This window comes from Nyctereutes procyonoides, unplaced genomic scaffold (genome assembly GCF_905146905.1).
Source record: "Nyctereutes procyonoides isolate TBG_1078 unplaced genomic scaffold, NYPRO_anot_genome, whole genome shotgun sequence".
NCBI classification, from domain to species: domain Eukaryota; kingdom Metazoa; phylum Chordata; class Mammalia; order Carnivora; family Canidae; genus Nyctereutes; species Nyctereutes procyonoides.
In genome coordinates, this window is record NW_026575051.1 from 49774491 (window position 1) to 49794698 (window position 20208).

Sequence of the window (20208 nt, forward strand, 5' to 3'; positions counted from 1 at the left end):
TAATTGTCAGAACTAATATTTTGAATATCAGAAATAGATTATGGCTGTTCCTCTATAAACTGGAGATATAATATTGGAAATTTTTGCTGGGCAAACATTAGAAATTAGGGGAGAAAAGGAAAGGTTTTCTTTTCAAATCAGACAAAACACATGTAAGTACAACTACAATCTGAACAATTTTTATATCTCAATGTTTTAAGGTATCTCACTATGGAGATGAAGTAGATTTCTTATGAATGTATCTTTAGGGCCTAGGATCCTATGTATAGCTGGAATTCACATATGATGGTAAGTTTTAATCAGATTACTTCAAGCTTGGTTTGCCTAAATCATTTTCAATACAATAAACAAATCTCTAGCCATTTAGGAAATCTATATGTAAGGAGTTTGAAGGGTTCTTCTACTGAGCAAACTGTTCTGAAATTCAGGCACTTTCATAAGTATGTGAACTTTTCAAGTCAAAGTACCACTCGACAGATTTTATTAGTGCACCCAAAACTAAAGGCCTAAAATTATTCAAGTAATTCTCAAAGTGTTTGTTTATAGACTAAGAAATTTTGATAATCATTTGAAAGGGTTCTTCTAAATTAAAAAATCCTATCTATAAATCCTATAAGTTTAACATTTTAATGGCAAATGAAAAGCTAAAACTGTGCAATGAAACACCAGAAGGTAAAAATCATTTACACAAATGTGCCTGGGAATACAACCGTTCTATTGCCCTGCATAAATGACTCCTTGATGAAGATCTGTACTCAAGAAAATTTAAAATTTAGTTTGGCAAGTATTAAGAGTCAGAAAATACCTAAGTCCTATCAAGATATCTAATTCAGCTTCTTAGAATACAGAGAGGCAACAGGCCCTCAAACAAACGCATTTGTCCAATAAGTTAAGCAAGAGGAAAAAGCAAGTTCAGAAACCAAGTCTAGTTATCTTTCCATTATAAAGAACTCGATTTTTTTCCCAAAATAATGTTTCCTCCTCTGAATATGAGTAATAAATGCCCATTTGAAACTGGACAAAACAGAAAAGTATAAAGCAGAAAATAGCAATAACGTCTCTTCACATTAAACCCCATCCAAACTCAGTATCTATCAAATTCCCCTAAATCCAAAGCCCCTCAAAAGAAGGATTATACCCGCATCAAGTGAGTCATTATTTTCACAATTTCCTCCATTGAAGGGCGCTGAGAAGGATCTTTAGACCAACAACGAGTCATCAGGCTCTCAATGGGCTTAGGTAAATTTTTGATCAGTGGTGGTCGAGTACCTAGAATTGAAAATTAGAGGAGGGGGAAGAATGTATTTATCCAAAAGAATGGTATAAAATTTTTATATGTATTTCCAACACAGTACTTATTTTATAGATCTTGTAATTTAAGATTTTGGAATAGTGAAGTACTTTTTTTTCTGTTAAGTTAACATTGTATTTTCATAAAGGGGAAGCTACACCTTTTGCAAAGTTAAAATAAAATTTTTATGTGCATTATAGTAAGAGTAAGATAGAAATATCTTATTTATTCTTTTTTTTTTTTAAAGATTTCATTTATTTATTCATGAGAGACAGAGAGAGAGAGAGAGAGAGAGAGAGAGAGAGAGAGAGAGAGGCAGAGACACAGGCAGAGGGAGAAGCAGGCTCCATGCAGGGAGCCTGACATGGGACTTGATCCTGGGTCTCCAGGATCAGGCCCTGGATGGAAGGTGGCGCTAAACCGCTGAGCTACCAGGGCTGCCCTCTATCTCATTTATTCTAAACTTTTTCCTGTAACAAATAATAATGGCTTAGTGGGTACTTCATTCAAAAAAATTAAATGGTGGTTTTAAGTAATCTTACCTGAACTATATTTTCAGATTCACTGTAAAACTTTCAAATGTGTTTGAAAAATCCTCTTTCAAAAAAAAAAAAAAAAAAAAGAAAAAGAAAAATCCTCTTTCATATCAGGAAAGTCATCAACTATGGTGTTATACTCAGTGACCTCTAAATAACTCTTTTGTCAGTGGCAGACCTTTTTGGCTGCTGTGAATCCATCATTTCACAGCCAGAAAACTGTCAACTTTTGTGTAAATACTATAGTGAGATCCCTAACTTAAAAAAAAGCCTTTAGTATTATGAAGTCTTTGTAATTTTACCAAGTTAGCTCTTTTATTCCTTACTTTACCGAGTTGATAATTTACTGACAATTGACAGAAAAACACAACAAATTGTCTTAGTCATTACTCTAGCATTCTCTACAATGACATTAAAGGTAGTAAAATGAAAAGTAGTACAGGAAACCAATAAAACCACTTAGGATTACTTAGATAATGATACTGTTTGACAAGTCTATGAATGACCTAGTTAGGTAAGTATTTTATGATCTATGGAACAGTGTATTAAAATGCCAAAAAAATTAAAATGCCATAATCACAATGATTATAACCAATTGATAGAAATTTAATAATAGTGAAATAAAAATTAGGAAGGTTAAGCAATTTCCCTTCATGAAGAGTTTATTTTCCCAAATCAAATGCGAAGTAACTTGATTAATGAAGAACATGTATTCTAACATCCTGAGTGGTTAGAAACATCACAACTACATGTCTAAAAGGAGCAGGAGGGATATAAGGATACTGAATTCATAGATCAATATAACTTAAAAATATGGGCATTGGGAGTCAGAGATATGGATGTGAATGAATCCCAGCAATACCACTTACTAATCTGGTGACCTTGGGCAACTTCCTTTCCCTCTCTAGGTCTCGGTCTCTGTAAAATTGTAAAATGAAGCAATAATAGTACTCCCCTTATAAGGGTGAATGAGAAGATTTTAAAAAGAAAGCATATGTGAAGCGCTATGTTCTGCCTTTATGAATAGCTGAAGTAACAACTCTTATTATCTTTTACTCCCTCAAAAGAAAAGGTTATTATCTCCTCAATTATCTGAACCTTGAGAAAGATTTTATTAATTTAATTTAAAAATTTTATTTTCTCCACAGAGTCCAATCTGATGCTTCTCTATCCCCTGGAGAAAGCCAACCTAGGTACTTGGCTCTGGCTGTCTACTGATGGCTTTTCCCTAATCAGCAGAATCAGCAGACCTCTTCAGCCTTGGGCAAAGGATGGGACCACTCTCACCTCTGCCCTCCTTGATTTTGGGGGAGAGTAGGAGACTGATGACAGCAAAGTATTCTGGTAACAAAGAACTGGACATTTTAATATTTGGGATAAATGGTCTTCTTTAAGGTAGACCCAATTTTCCAGACAGAAAATATACAAAATATATTAAAGAAAAACTTCGTTTTACTCACCGTTATGAACAGCCCACATGATACGGAAAGCTGGGCCACCAATCTCATCAAAGGGTTTCCGACGTGTTATCACTTCCCAAAGGATAATACCCCAGCTGAAGACATCACATTTTTCACTGTAATTGCTACCTAGAGAAAAAGGTGGTATAATTTCAAGATTCTTTTTCTACATGACTTACAGAAACAACTGCTTTCATAAATTTTTAACAGCACTGTGTACAAAAACAGGAGGACACAACACACAGAGCTGGGAAATTACTCTTTCCTAAGTACCTTATGTCTCTGCAACAAAACATTTACTTATGAATTAAGTATTAATAATGCACTAAAAAAAACACTTTAGAAAGCTGGACACTTTCTACCTTTTCACTGAGAGGCACAGGATTTATTTTTTATTTACTCATACTTTCTCTAAGGTAGAGTATAAAGCATTTGTACTTTCCTTTCTGTAACTTTTTAATCTTAAATTTTCTTTCCCCATTCATTCTCATGATGGAACTACTCTATCAAGGCAGAAGAAATTTCTAATTTAATGTTATGACTTTCTTCTAAATATCTGGCAAGATAAAATTCTTAATTTGTAAACTTAACAGTTGTAAGCAGTGAAAATTATAGATAACAAATTTATAGTAAGCAGATTATGCTGCAAAATTTATAGGATCACTAAATTGGGTGAATCAGCCCAATAAACAGCCAAAAAACCCTAAAAAACCCACTGTAAGAATGAACAATAATTACAGTGATAATTACATATGTACGTAGCGTGTGTACTTCACATGCACTAAGCAGTCTACTGTAAGCATTAAAATAATATTACAATCTAATTTTGGTTTTAGGTGCTGACATCTTTCAGAAATGAAGAAATCTATATAGCCTCATAGTATGAACTTTGCTACTCTAAATACTAAAAATAATTTATTTCTCACCTCTTTTGTATAAATAAATCTTTTTGTTTTTCACACTATAGTAAAACTATGTTAACTCACAGGAAAACATTTTAAATGAATAGTTTTAAGCCAGTGTATTCTACAGATGAACTTAAAAAAGAGAGATTATTTAGTTAATTGTATAATTTAACATTTGCTAGTTCATTCATTTTTTAATTGAATTTTATGGCAAAATAGCTCTACTCAAGTGACCAACTGCATGGTAAATTTCTCTCTCAGGTGGCTAGAAACAAAGAAACAAAATACTTTAAATTTGCCAAAAATAAAATAAATAGGCCATAATCAGAATCTGATTACTAAACATATCTGAATCTTCTGGACAGTCATACTTCCTAACATACAAATCCCACATCTTTAATCAACTTTTCTCATTTAAAATATAACTTAATATTTTCATACAGAAACCTGTTATGAAACTTGCAGATCTCTCTTTTATAACTTGGGGTACAGAGATGTAAAAGAAATTAAACAGAAGTTTATCAGTTACTTGCCTTTCTTAGTATTATATTTAAACCAAATTACCTGCATTCCTTCTAAGGCATGCTCATTTAAACTTAGGCTGTCAATTTTTAATTGCTAGGAAACTAATACAAAGCACAGTTGATTCTTGTTATTCTTGGTCTTTATGTTCTATGCAGTTTCTGTGACGACTGGACTAGTGACTGCTAAATCATTTGCTCGTAGGTGCAGTCAGGGTTAGGTTCCTATGAACCTTAGTGTCAACTGATCAATATATAACCTTGTTTTATTATGTGTTTCTGTTTAAGATACTTTATTTAATATGTATTGGAGATTCATTTACATTGAACTCATGGAACAGCACTATAAATCATGCCTGAATAAAGATTAGCCTGCACATGTATTTTCTAAGACATGTCACAGCCTTGTTATAAATAGGAACACTAGAAAGCACTTCAATGCTGCTTCTGGAGGCCATCTTAAACAGTGAAATCACCAACAAAAAGCACATAAAAAAATAGAAAAAAAAAAAAGCACTAAGTAGAGAGCAAAATAAGAAGGCAGTGTGTTGTCTTATTCCTCAGTTAGGAACATGTGTTGATGACTCAAAATTTTTCCCTGCTCTGTATATGGCTGCAAATAACCATGAAAGCACCAAGAATACTGGTTTTAGGGTTAAAAATAGTCAGGTTTTTATAATTGCAATTGGTGGAATATGAAAATGAGGATTGACTGTATATATACTTGAACTTTCATAGAACACTGCTAGACAATACAAATTGCTATTAAGATCTAGGGCTATATTTGTTTACTATCTCCTTAGACTTTACTACAGTTGACCTGTGAATACTGGTTTGAATTACAGATGTCCACTTAAATGCGTATCTTTTTTTTTTTTTTTTGGATAAATACAGTACAATACTATAAATGTATTTCCCTTACTATTTTCTTTTCTCAAATTTATTTTAAGAATACAGTATATAATACATATATAAAGTAGGTGATAAACAACTGTTTATGTTATGACTAATGCTTCTGGTCACTTAGTAGTTAAATTTGGGGGAGCCAAAAGTTACATGTGTATTTCCAACTGTGTGGGATGGTCAGTGCCAGTAACTTCTGCATTGTTCAAGGGTCAACTGTATATGCTTTATAATATGTACTATGCAGAAATAAAACTGTGGAAACAGCATAAAGCCATAAACACACACCGGATGTACATGGAGTAAGAAGGCAGATTATCAATCGCAATATGATTTTGTCATTTACCTTCAAAAACTTCAGGTGCCATCCAAGCAGCACTCCCCTTGTTATTGGTCATGTGTGTCTGAATGTCACAGGCTGTACCAAAGTCACAGATTTTTAAAACTGTCCCCCCTGCAACCAGCAGTAAGCTGTTTACAAAAAATCAAAAATAAAGGTTGTAAGACCAATACTTAATTCCTACAATAAAAGAGACATTTGTGGTAATAGAAATGGTTAAGCACAATGTCATCATTCAACTTCCAACCGGTTTCCTGGTCACTCTAAGAGCTTAATGGTTCAGACGAATATTTGTAAAAATTAAATGACCTTAACCTAGTTCTCTTGGGACCAAGACTGACAGTTTGATGTCTCCATCTCTATCTCCATAATCTTTCTTGATTATACATCTCTCTGGGACAAAATAAAACATAGGGTTTAAAAAAAGTCCTATCAGGTAAACATTATATGTCCTGAAAGGGAAGTAGGTGGATATCAATACCTTTGTAAATCACTTGCCCCCTAAACTTAATCTACCTATTGCAGTGTTTTTTAAGCTACAGGCACAAACCTACTAATAAAATCTAATCTTAAAAATCTATATTTTTAAAAGATTTTATTTATTATGAGTGAGAGAGAAAGAGAGAGAGAGAGGCAGAGACACAGGCAGAGGGAGAAGCAGGCTCCATGCAGGGAGCCCGATGTGGGTCTCAATCCCAGGACTCCAGGATCACACCCTGGGCTACCCTGGACTGAAGGCAGATGCTCAACTGCTGAGCCACCCAGGAGGGATCCCCTAAATCATAAAAATCTATATCAGAGATCTGGAAACCTAGATCACAAAATTGATTCAGTAGACTATAAAAGCATTTAAAAAAATAGAATAGAAAATATCAAAGTACATCACAACTAGTAAAATGAAATACTGTTTGATATATGTTGTTTTAGTCTTATACACATTAGTATGTAAACATGATAGACTGTGAAATATCTCTTATTATGGATCATTGTCCAAATGTTTATAAACTATTTTATTTTTATTAACCTTATGGTGAACAGAAATGAGTCGTTAGATTAACCTAATGTTGCCAGACTGGTTAGCTGCTCACTGACCCCATTTCCTTTCCCTCCTGGACATAAAAGATTTTCTTTTCTTTCTTAAAGATTTTACTTATTTATTCATGAAAGACACAGAGAGAGAGAGAGAGAGAGAGGCAGAGACAGGCAGAGGGAGAAGCAGGCTCCATGCTGGGAGCCTGACATGGGACTCGATCCCCGGTCTCCAGGATCAGGCCCTGGGTCGAAGGAGGCACTAAACCGCTGAGCCACCCGGGCTGCCCAGAGGTTACATTTTCCAGATTTGAGTAGTTAGGTGTGGCTATATGACCATTCTAGTCAATGGGTTGTAGATGGAAATGTACTTTGCTTTCAAGTCTGGCCATAAAATCTCTCACATACATATATTCCTTTTCCTTTCCTCATATGCCACTGAATGCAGAGGATTTTGAACTACAAGACAGAAGGAGCCTGGGATCTTGAGCCACCAATGTGAAAACTGCTCACTAATCAAAAACATTCCTTTTGGACATCATATGAGTAAAAAAACAAAAACAAAAAACTTGTACTTTGTAAAGCCATGATATTTCAGAGCTTATTGTAACAGTGCCACTCTAACCAATATAAGAAAATGGTATAGAAATGGATGTAGCTATCACAAAAATCTAATATATTTGATATTAGCCTAGCACTAAGCAGCAAAAAAAGCTAAAACTGGAAAAGACAGAGATTCATTAGTGACATGGTAAAACATTTGGTAAAATTTGTCTCCTATGATAATTTGTGGCCTTGAAGGACTGGAAAAGCTGGCTGCTTCTAGACTCCAAATAGCAGGAAAGAAGACTGACAAAGGCCCATTAAGACTCAGTACTGCAGCAAAGAATAAATTCAGAGAAAGTACTTCCCACTAAAACTTGACGGCTTCAAGGTGCCTCTACTCAGTTGAGAAAAAGCAGTGTGGCCAGAAATCAAATAAACCAGGTTCAAGATTCTGTCTAAAAGGAATTATAGTAATAGTTACAGGCACATGAAACGGACAGGAACCAAGGAGATCACAAGCCTACTTTTGAGGAAATTAAACTGCCAAAGGAACCACAAATTCCTAATTAAAAGTTTTTGATTGTTTTGAGTCTTACAACAATCCTCAGGACCCCAGATCTACATAAGCAAGGTGCGGGTTGTGAAAACCGTACAAACTCTGAGGAGAATATATGCCAATACCCACATCTGACATGGTATGAAGAATGCATTAAGAAGGAATTTACTAAAGGGTGAAGCTTGGAGTCATGACCAATGGATAAGGGAGTTCCTTTCCAAGGGCTGAAGCAAGGTTTGATCAAGACCCCTTTCACAAATCCTGGGCAGAGGGACTAGACAATGCCAAGACTTCATCCTTATAGACGAGTAACTGTGGTACGCTTCCACGCTTTCCTTTTCCCAGTGGAAACTTTTACTGATTATCCTGTCTTTCTGTTATTATGTATTGTGTGAGTTGGAGAGGGTGAGGTGACAGATAACTTGTCCTTTTAATTCATTTGTTTCCAAACTATGGGAGGCTACATCTAGACCAGCTGGAGGACCACATGTCATCTTGAAATGCTTATCCTGGACAGTGAATTGGATGGTGACTGGAAGAGCCTTTGGGATGTTTAACTGGCAACAGTAAGTGGTTCTAACCTGTGGTTAGAGGAGTAAATACTCTGGGTAACTGGGACTGGCCAGCTGCTCATAAAAGCCATCTCCTTCTTCCTCTGGGGGCATACACATTTCCTAACTCCTCTAGGAAGTCACAGTTCTAAGATTGAATTGTGGCCACAGATATGTGATTAAAGGGAGGGTCACTCAAAAAACCTCTCATGTGATCTCCATTCTCTTTATCTGCTGGCTAAATGATTAAGTTGCCAAAGCCCTGGAGGATGGCAGAAGTACAAGATAGAGGAAGCTTAACTGGGTCCTTGAATGACAATACGGAAGATCATCTGCCAAACAGGAACAACTGTTTTGGATTTCACATGCACAAGCAATAAATTTCTACTGTGATAAGCCCAGTATTAGCTACAGCAGCTGGTGTTAAAACAACTAATATTCTTAGCTATTATGATTCCTTTAAAGAAACTGATACTCAGAGTCTTAGGTTTTTTAATATCCCAATGTAACTTATTACTACTATAGAAACTGAAATCAACTTAAGAAAGTATTAAAAGAACTATAAAAGTAAAAGACAATTTTTATTAGCTTATTAAAAGAGTTAAACATTTAAAAATAAATATGTAACTCACTTTCTGTATCATTACCTAAAAGGCTTATAGTCTTCAGGGTTATTCTGTAAACTAGTAGAAATAATTATTTATTTTAAATCCCCTTTAACCACCTTCTCTTACATGCATAAATGTATTTTTGTTTTATACAGTCAACTTTTATCTTAATGTGTTTCACCATTCCTTCTTGAATCTTCTATTTGTCCTATGCAATCATTTTCTTTCTCCCCAAATACCTTCAATTAAGGTCCATTTATAGTAAATTCTCTCAGGTTTTGTTTCAAAACATCTTGAATTTGCACCCTTCTCCTTAAAAAATAATTTAGGGCAGGTACACTTTTTTTTCTTAGCTCTGTGAAGTTATAATTCCAGTTTTCCAGCTTCCACTAATGGTGATGGAAAATACCCTTCCGTCTGTCAATCCTTTGTAGGCAATCTCTTTCCTGATTAGCTGATTTAAAAATCTCCCTTTTGGTTCTGTTGTTCTGTAGCCTCACTAACATGTGTTATAGGGTAGATTTCATTTATCCCTGTTTACAAATCATCTTTGTTCAGAAAATTCCTGGTCAGTCCCTCCTGAATTATACTCTCTCCATCTTATTTTCTACTGTAGTTCTGTACTGTTAGTCCTTTCTTTCCTTTCCCTGTTCCTTAATCTATCATTTTTCTCCTTTACTTATTTGGTTGTGTTGCATTCTGGGTAACTGCAGATATATCTTATAGCTTGCCAATTCTCTTGTCATGTATTTCAGATCCCCTATTTAAAATTTTTAATTATTCCTAAATGTTGTATTTAGTCCTTTTGGTCATTTTGACTAATTTATTCCTTGCATATTTTAATTCTTTTTTGGGTAAATAATATAAGCATATTTACATCATATTCCAAATGTTTGGAGTCTAAATATTTGAGAGCTTAATTCTGCTTTGTGTTATTTCTGCTTTTACTCATGGTAACTTGGACCCTTATGGGTGTGGTAATTTTTACTGTGGCTTCATATTTGATTAATTTTAATCTGGAATAATTAAAGGCGTGGACTGAAAGCACAGGACTTTTATTTATTTTTTATTTATTATTTTCATGGACACATTTATTGCGAGTAGCTCTATGGAAGGGCAAGTCAGATATATCTGTATATATATATAAACACTATACAAAGTTGCAAGTTTGTCTCCCAAAACTGCAAATGAGATGTTTACAAAGAAATGAGAGACTAAGAGTATTTACAATGGAAGACAAAGCCAGAGCAACTCAAAAGCAGATCTTAAAGCAGAAACAGCAAATGTAATGAGCCACTGCAACTGTCAAGTTTTAGTTTTTACTGACCAAGTGACTTTGTCTGATACTAAATTAAATGTAGAGGTCACACACACACACACACACACACACACACACACACACAAATCGTTCCATCACTGTTTTTTCTGAACAGCAGCATAATCTGGTAGCTGGAAGGTACATGATATGTTGGTACACATATTCCAAAAGGATTCTTCCAGCACAATACTGAATAAATTAGTTGTGTCTGTAAACTAAGAAGTAGTGTCAAAGAAATTGCATATTTGTTATGCTGTACCTGTGACTATTTGTACCTGTGACTACTTGTGTGTACTGTTGTGTATGAGGTTTCCCATTTATTTATTCAGCAAGTGTTAACATCTGTGCTGTACCCTGTCTGCTGGCAGCCCCTGAACCTAATATACAAATAAAAGCAATATAGCATTTTCCCCCAAATCATCTTTTCTTCCCATAATTCTGAACGATAGCACAGGACTTTTAAATGGGAGTTTCATTACTATCAGATGCCCTGGGACACTACCAATCCCAAAACACTTTTATTGTCTTGTTGGGATTTTCTTAAGTGTGCAAGTAGGGCAAATCCAAACTCCCAAGAAGAGGGGAGATCTCTGTTAAGAAATAAAAGTTTCCTTAAGTAAGAAAACTGGTATTTTTTTCTAGCCCACTTTTAAGTTGTTCCCTCTGGGAATACTAAATTTATGGAGATCTCAGTTCTGCTATTTTACCTGGTGCAGAACAAAAGACTTATCTCCAATTACACAAGAGCCATTAAAACTGGGGTTTTATATTTTTGATACTGACAGAAGCTCACATACAGTCCCTTAGCTTTCATGCTTGGATTATATTCTTTTAGGATTCTGTTCTTTCCATTTTTTGTCCTGATGATTTCCCTTATTTTCTTGTAAGATCACCTATGTATGTAAAAGGATGTCTGTTGTATTATGCAGTATCTCTGGGTGTTTGTTGTAGGACGGTTTTTCAGTTGATCTGGTTTACCATATTGCTGGACTGTCAAAATTCTTATTATGTGAGCATTAAGAATCAAGCCACATTTCCATATAATCTCTATCACAGGTTGTTAGGATTTAAATACATAGATATTGTGGCTTAACTTTATGTGCTTTGTAAACTAGGGTATGAAACCTTGTCACTATACCAGTCAGTGGGAGCCAAGGTAAGTGGCAGGGAGCCTACAGAGCCCCAGGTTAAAACTAGCACTTCTCCTTAGACCATCGTTTTTACTCAGTCTTAAGTATTTTTAACATCTGAACATTGACTTTAAAACAAATTACATAATATATGAAGTTGAATGCAAAATTTGCATGCAAAATTCAAAAAGGATGATTATTTGGGCCCTCTTTCCCTACTCTTAAAACTACTGAGGTTGTATTTTATCATAACTTTGTTCAGGGGCGGGGAGGGGAATTTGAGAAGCACCAACTTAGGGCATTAAAAACTTTGCAGAATCTCAAAGTATCAAATAATTCAGTAGCAGTATATTTTCTAAAAACAGCCATAAAAATCAAGTCTTCCAAGTCTAAGATTATTTATAAGATCAAGAATAGTTTCGAGTATTTACCAGGAGTAACAGGGAATATTATTTACTAAAAATAGAACGGTAAATATCTGAATACAGTGATATGAAAAGATGTCCATGTAAGTGAAAAAAGCAACATTATATAAAGTATAAATCACACATGATTAAAAAAACAAAATAGTGGTTACCTTTGAGGAGTAGAAACAGGAGGCAGGAAAGACTCGCTTTATATTCTTCTATTTGAATTTGTTTTTAATCATGAACATATATTATTTGAAAATAACTACATATTTATTTATTTATTCATCTATTTTAAAGATTTTATTTATCTGAGGAGAGAGAGAGAGAGAGAGAGAGAGAGAGGAGAGGGTGTACGTGCACACAAGTGGGGTGAGGAGAAGAGGGAGAAGCAGATTCCTGAGCAAGGAGCCCAATGATGCAGGGCTTGATTGGAGGCATTCCGGGATCATGCCTGGAGGCAAAGGCAGCCACTCAACTTGACTGAGACATTCTGGTGTCCCAACAAGATATAATTTAATTAAAAAGGTAAAATAAATGTATACAGGAAAAGGAAAAAAATGTCCTTATTTTTTTAAAAAATATTTTATTTATTTATTCACAGAGAGAGATACAGGGAGAGGGAGAAGCAGGCTCTATGCAGGGAGCCCGATGTGAGACTCTATCCCGGGTCTCCAGGATCACGCCCTGGTCTGAAGGTGGCACTAAACCACTGCGCCACCGGGGCTCCCCGAATGTCTTTATTTTTAAGATACTTCTAAAAATGTTGAATCTCAAAACTGTTTCTTATGTTCGAAGTGTGTGTGTGTGGGAGGAGCATAACTTTATTACAGTTAAAATAACTTAATGAAGGGCACCTAGGTGGCTCAATGGTTGAGCATCTGCCTTGGGCTCAGGTGGTGATCCCAGGGTCCTAGGATTGAGCCCCCATCAGGCTCCTTGCAGGGAGCCTGCTTCACCCTCTGCCTATGTCTTTGTCTCTCTCTCTCAGGAATAAATAAATAAATCTTTAAATAATAAAGTAACTTAATGGGAGGTTTCCAGGAAATTTTCTGAACTTAAGATTCTGATTTTCCTAGGTGCTATACCACCCAAGTTCAATCACCAAGTAGTATATATCCTTACTTAGGTTTTCCTTTGGATGACAAACAGAAATAAGGATAATTTGTACTATCACACTGTAGTAATATATTCAACAGCAGTATTTGGGGGGGGGGAGGTGTTCACGGAAATTACAGTTTTTATAAATTCTCTGTATATAATTTTAAATTAAAATTCTAACTAGAAAGATTATTCAGAAATCAGTTTCTTTTTAGTCCAACATGACTAGGATAAATAAACCAGATAAACAACCATACAGATCTCATGTCAAAAATACTTCTATGAAAACTGAAGTGGAAAGAATGCTAAAGGCAATTTACTTTTATATGCACTTCAACAAAAAATTGCCTGTTTTATTGTTCTTGTTCCAGCTCTAACTACTCTTTACCCAGAAAAGAACTGTAAAACTGGTTTTCCTCGTTTTATTACCTAGTAGATTCAAGTTAATTTTTTTCTGAATGACTTTTATATTAATGTTATTATAATTAGTACTCCTTCACTCATAACATTTTAATAGGTCACCAGCCATGAATATGACATTCAAGACTCACTGAAATATGAACCTAAATTATCTTTGTAGGCTTACATTCACACAGCTGGGACCAAAACCACATTGTTATTTTTGAAGTACATGCAAACAAACCTGCAAAAGATGAATAAAATAGGGGCACAAACACAAGTTGAAATTATATAAAATACCTAATCAAATCATCACGTGCCTTCTTTATACACCATTCTCTGGAACACTCTTCCTTAATACAGAATCCACAGGTTTTCCACTGACAGTAATATAGTATGTGTGCTTGTGTATACAATTTATATATGAAAGCATAGCCATTCCAAAGACTTTCCTTTTTTCCAGTACATTCTGAGAAATCAATTCTAACTCTAAAGCCCAAAGTGTATACTGGGTGTCCTAAAAACAATCTGCAATACTATAGAATGAGTACAACCATAAGGATGCCTAAGAGGAATGAATGACCTAGGCTAGACTTCCTACAACTATACTGATGGTATCTATTAGCAAAAGGAAGAGTCTATATCTACAAATGATTTAAGTAGGACATATCTAAGTAGGTTGGTTAAATAAATCTAACATTTATGGACTTATGGCATATGGGTAGATGGAGAATGAAGGTAGTCATTTCAGTTGTATAATTATGGAATAGGAAAGACGTTGGAAAACTGAAATGACTTCCTTTTGTGAGGTATTTTCATGTATATTGTTTAACAATAGTCAGTTATTCCAAAACCAAAATATGACCTAATGCAGAAGAAACAGGATACTTTTGGGAGTTCCATCTGATGGTTTCTGGCTCTTCCAAGAAAAAGATGCCTGATGCTTGCCTGTATCCTCTGAGTCATTAGTCAATTTGTGGCTGGATAAGAGCTATGATTCTCATGAATTTGTTTTGATAATTCAGCTGTATATTAATTAAGAGGAGCAAAAGATGATTCAATCTTCGTAAACAGGTAAAAAAGATGAAATGATTTCTTCTTCATTGGCCAAGATAGGTAGCTATGGCAATAGCCTCAAGGAGTCAAGTAAAAAAATAAAAGAATCATGAATCTGAGTCTTAAACATTATTTGACCAGGGACCTAGGAAACAGAAATCAGTTTTTTTTTTTTTTTTTTTAGAAATCAGTTTAAGTCTGAGAGTAGGAATAATGTACACTAGTGAGAACAGGCATTGCAAGAGTTGAAAGCTATGTAGAACGTATTAGATTAGACATAAGAGTGACAAGTTGTACCCAGACAGGACACTTTAATGCTTTAAACCTGTATCAAGAGAATGGAATACTTGAGACTGATTTCCTAGGGGAAACCTCTTATATGAGGACTGATGTAGTGGCGGGGGTGGGGAGTGAGAGAATGGCATGTGGACTTTTTTTACTATCACAAGTGGATAAAGAAAAAAAAAATAGAGAGGAAAGGGGAAAATACCACATGTATGTTTTCTTTATTTAAGTACCTATGCAAACAAAAAACCCCCAAAGTATTAGCCTGTTAATGTACTTATTTAGGGGAGTTTTAAAGTCCTATGATCCTTAATAAGGAGAAATCCAGGATATTTTCAGGTTCTACCCAGATGTCAGACATGTCCATTTTCCTTCCTCTAAAATGGCAAATAATAACCACTCTGTAAAATATTGTAGAATGTCTACTATATATGGACATTGTACTAGTTATTAGGAATATAGTGGGGAATAATATAAACTTGGGGACTGTCTAGGGGCAACAATAGATACAGCAGGCACAAAATAAGATTTACAGGCTAGCCAATTATAGAAGTATGCCAATCAATGGCAAGAGTTATTAAAATATAACAAAAATGTGACTAAAATTAAAATCCTACTAAAGACAGTATTTTAAAATGCAAGCTTAGATAAATGACTAAATAACAAAGGTGAGTTAAAAATAAACTCTTTCAAACTAGCCAAAAGGGAGGAGAAAAGAGACAGTCAAGTGCAACAATTAGCTTGAATTAGGAAGTGGGCAGGGGTTGGGGCAAGATAGAGAGAGATATGGAGACAGACATCACACTATTAGAACTTACTTTGGTGGTTTCAGGTCCCTGTGAATTAGAGCTTTGGGTTGCATGCTGTGAAGATAAGCCACTCCTTGGGAACACTGTAAACACCAACTCATTGCATGGGCAGCAGTATAATATGGCAATGGTTCAGCACCATGCAGCACTGCAAAAGAAAGGCACAAACTAAAAAGAACTTTATTGCATATAACAAAAGACACAAGGTGAATGAGAGCACCATTGGGACACAGGACTGGGTATTTTTCTACACATGCTCCCATCAGTCCTGCTTTTAATTCTTTTCTAAATATAAAGATGGAAATATCTAATAATTTCAAATAGAGAACTACCACACAAGTATCTAAAATGTAATAGTACCTCTATCAAATGTTATACACACTCTCTAGCAAAATTAATATGAATTACTGTACTTTTCCGGCTTAAAAGATAGTCTTTCACAATAATATAAATTATAGGCAATGTGATAGCACTGAGATACAGAGTAGTACGGAAGGAAATAAAACAATGTACATCAAGATGTATATAATTATGCTTTTTACAATAGCTAAAAACTAGAAATAGTTCAACCAAATAAGACAACCAAGTGTTAGAGATACCCATTAACTATGATGAATACATGGGCATTAAATATAAATGAAAATTTAAACAAACCGTTAATTAAAAAAATAAAATGCAACATTTATTTTATATAAATGCAATCATTAATATATTTACTATATGGCTGGTGTCTCTTAAGAGTGAAAAATCTCTGTTCTATAACTAAATGACCTTGTTTCTTTCATTGTTATAATTAAAATGTTTTGTGAAGTGCGTTTTCGCAATTTTATTTTTTGTAAAGAGAGCAAATTAAGTAGTAAGAGAGGGAAGAAAGTACAGTTAAAGAGTTCTCAAATAAGGAGGTTCAAAGATAAGAGCGGGCAAATGAAAAACATGAAAAGTATAAAGATATTTTAAAATCTATTTAAAAAGCAAATTTTACTTTAATGCTTTCAACATTATAAAAAGTACCATCAATTGAAAAGATTGATAGGCTTCTAAATTTCACATACTAATGTTGCAGCATCTTATCTTTTCGTTTCTAATCTTTAACAGATTTTTCTTTTAAATTACCTCCTTTTGAGATTCTGAAGGTAAACTGTGAAGAACATTAAGTAACTAACAATGTATATTAAAAGCTTTTCAATGATTTTACTCTACTACATAAAGACAGGTCTAATGACACTCACCATTATATAAAGAGCCCCCTTCAGCATATTCCATCACAAGACACACCTAAAAGAAACATGTCAGTATAATTAACCACAGGGCTATAGCATCTTAGATGACTTGAGAGAACTTAGTTCAATCTGTAATTTTATAAATGCATTAAAAATTATTCTTTTGGTCCCCACTATGTAAATGGTACTAATGGAAAAAGAAGGCCCTATGATCTAAGGCCTTGTCTTGTAGGGCCCACTACAAAATTATTATGTAATAAATAACATAATAGATATTATAATATATAATAAAAGTGGAGGTGAATGTAAAAACAATCGCAAGACCTTTGAGAACTTTCAGTGCTGAGTAGACTCTGTCAAGGAATGTCATAAACCTCATAAGATGAGGTTAGTGGATGAGACCACCCAAGATAATGCCTCCAACATACTATGTTGCTAACAGACTAGAAACAAATAAAGTGTATTTTTTTTTTTTTGGGAATAATATAACAGATCAAAATAGGTTCATAAGCTACACACCTGCAAACATTTACCATGTCAATACTTATAGGCAGGTGACAATGAAAAAATGACAAACTTACTGGATTCAAGCAGGCTCCATATAGCTTTACAATATTAGGATGGTTCACACGGGATAACTGTCGAAGCTGTAACAAATTAAAAGTTTCTTTTAAAAGATGCTAACTTTTGAGAATTGATTTCATAGCATCATTACAATTTTAGGGTGTACAAAACATTAGTTTAACTATTCAACAATCATTATTCACTACGTAGCAGGCACTGTGGTCATAAATGCCTACCCAGAATGGCAAAGATTCCCTGTCCTAGAGCTCTCATGCTTTACTTGGGAGACAGACGTAAACAATTAAGGCAAAGTGCAAAGTACTATAACAGGAGTATTGAACAAGCCATGATAAGTACAAATAAAAAAAATAAACTTCAACAAAAAATGTTAGGACACCATCCCAAAGATGGCACTGAGCTTAGTTATCCAAAGCAGAAGAAGCTATGTTACCGTCACCACCTTCATAGCTGTGGTTGATCAGTCTACCAAACTCTGTGCCAGGCCCTGGTCAGCACTTTATAGATACTGTATAATTCTCACAACTCTGCAACGTAGGTATTGTCATTTCTACCTTAAAGAAAAGTGAACTAATTTTAAGATAAGGCTCAGAAAGGATTAAGTGAGCTGCTAAATATCCTACCACCAGGGTTTGAACTTTAGTTTATCTGACTTAAAATCTGCACTTAAATATTTCATCTTCTAAAGGTTTAGCACTGAGCTTTGGATAGCAGATTATTTAAGCATTTATTCCTGCTCCTTCCCCAAATCCAAGAATAAAGACATTTTTTTCAAGGTATGAACTCGGAAGGATGAAGAGAATGTGAAATAAGAAAACAGCACACATTTTTGGAAGTTAGAAAGCAAATGACTAGTAATAACTAACTCAGTCGATCTTAAAAAAAAATGAGAAAAAGTAAGCAGAAATGAGATTAATCTCATAAAACCTCCAAAGGGTTGGGAGTGGTGGTGGTACAAATAAGCTAACAAAGGAACAGAGAGATTAGTCGAAAGTCAGACCAAGGATTCCCTCCCTTCCTGATTTCGAACAGCTTAGTGACTGCCTCTTTATCACCCCAAAGATTAGTGGTTAATTCTTTGATATACCTAAAAGTCTTTGGATTGGGGAACCAAACAAAACTAAGGGATGAACTCAAAAGTAGTTGCTTCTGAAAAGGAGAAAATATGATGGGAAGAGATCTAGGGGATTAAAGTTTTAAAAATAAGACTATGTAGACAACTATTTGACAGTCTGAATTACCTGCACGTATTAACTTTGATAAATTTTTTTTTATCCCAGCTATCTTTCTAACTCCTAATTCCTAGCATTTAATACATATGCTTTTAGCTAGTTTTGTGAAAGTGCCAATGCACTTTTAGACCTTTACCTAAACCATAAACAAAAATCATGAATAAGGCAAGGCTGAGGCCACTCTTGGAGTATACTACTAGAGATCATCTTTTCTTCATGAGGACCCCAAACTATCAGCATTTCTTTCTTTCTTTCTTTCTTTTTTTTTTAAATTTATTTATTCATGAGAGACACAGAGAGAGAGAGAGAGAGAGAGAGAGAGGCAGAGACACAGGCAGAGGGAGAAGCAGGCTTCATGCAGGGAGCCTGACGTGGGACTCGATCCCAGGTCTCCAGGATCACACCCTGGACTGAAGGCAGGCGCTAAACCGCTGAGCCACCCAGGCTGCCCGCTATCAGCATTTCTTAACTCATTCAATTAATTACAAAAATCTACTTCATCAAATCCCACCTCACTTTTCATTCTCCATGTTATACATTTAAAAATACCATAAAGTATATTTTCAAATTATAATTAAATTTAATCACATATAAATTTAGAAAGGTCTGTAAGGTAAAGAACACTTACCCATTGGCCAATGAGAAAAAAAAGTGACAAAACCACTAATTTAAGGAACTACTGCGATCTAATATACAAAATAGTAAAAATTAATAAAGAATAAATCTGATAATTACTATTGATTACTGAATTAATGATTATTGAATTCTCCATCATCAAATCTGTAAGAGAACAGTTGTAGATTTTCACGCTAAATGAGGAAAAAAATCAAATTTGAAATTATTTCCCTGTAAAGTGATCTCATTTGAATTTCTAAAAATATTCAGCCAAAAATGAATGCATAAAATTTTCCTTCTTAATTTTAGATAACAGGAAAGAATACTATTTCTTTTCTATTTTAAAATTTAAATCCTATGCCTTGAAATAGATCTGAATTACATAGATGAGACTGTATTTTAATTCAGGGATGAACTCATTTATGTAGTTAAGAGTCTTTGCCCCAATTTTTAATCAGAATTAAGAGTGTGAATGAAAAATGTTTCTACGGCATTATCTTTGGTTCAACCAAATTGCTTAGGCTCAAGTACAGAGAAATGATAATTGGGAAACAACTTTTTCATATTAAATCCATAGAGTATCGTAGGTAAAGAATTACACATTGGAAACATCTCAACTTACCTCTACAATAAAAGCTTTCCTCTCAGATTCACTTTCTATTTGTTTAATAGCAACATCTTTTGCTCTCCACTTAGCTTTGCAAACTACACCAAAGGCTCCTCTTCCAACAACCTGAGTTAAAACAAAACAAAGAGACAAACACCCATGATAATTAGAAATAAACAGATCTAGCCCAACATACAACAT

General features: G+C 34.5%; 1 protein-coding gene across 2 annotated transcripts in view; it reads right to left on the reverse strand.

The window, feature by feature from the left end:
* Positions 1-20208, reverse strand: part of MAP3K7 (mitogen-activated protein kinase kinase kinase 7) — a 72012-nt gene that overhangs the window by 36654 nt on the left and 15150 nt on the right. For both annotated transcript variants that reach the window (XM_055330356.1, XM_055330355.1), the window contains exons 2-8: positions 20023-20133; positions 17553-17618; positions 16981-17026; positions 15761-15899; positions 5963-6087; positions 3288-3416; positions 1139-1269 (exon numbers count right to left, since the gene is read on the reverse strand). In XM_055330356.1, coding sequence (XP_055186331.1) covers positions 1139-1269; positions 3288-3416; positions 5963-6087; positions 15761-15899; positions 16981-17026; positions 17553-17618; positions 20023-20133 — 747 coding nt within the window. The remainder of the gene's footprint in view (positions 1-1138; positions 1270-3287; positions 3417-5962; positions 6088-15760; positions 15900-16980; positions 17027-17552; positions 17619-20022; positions 20134-20208) is intronic.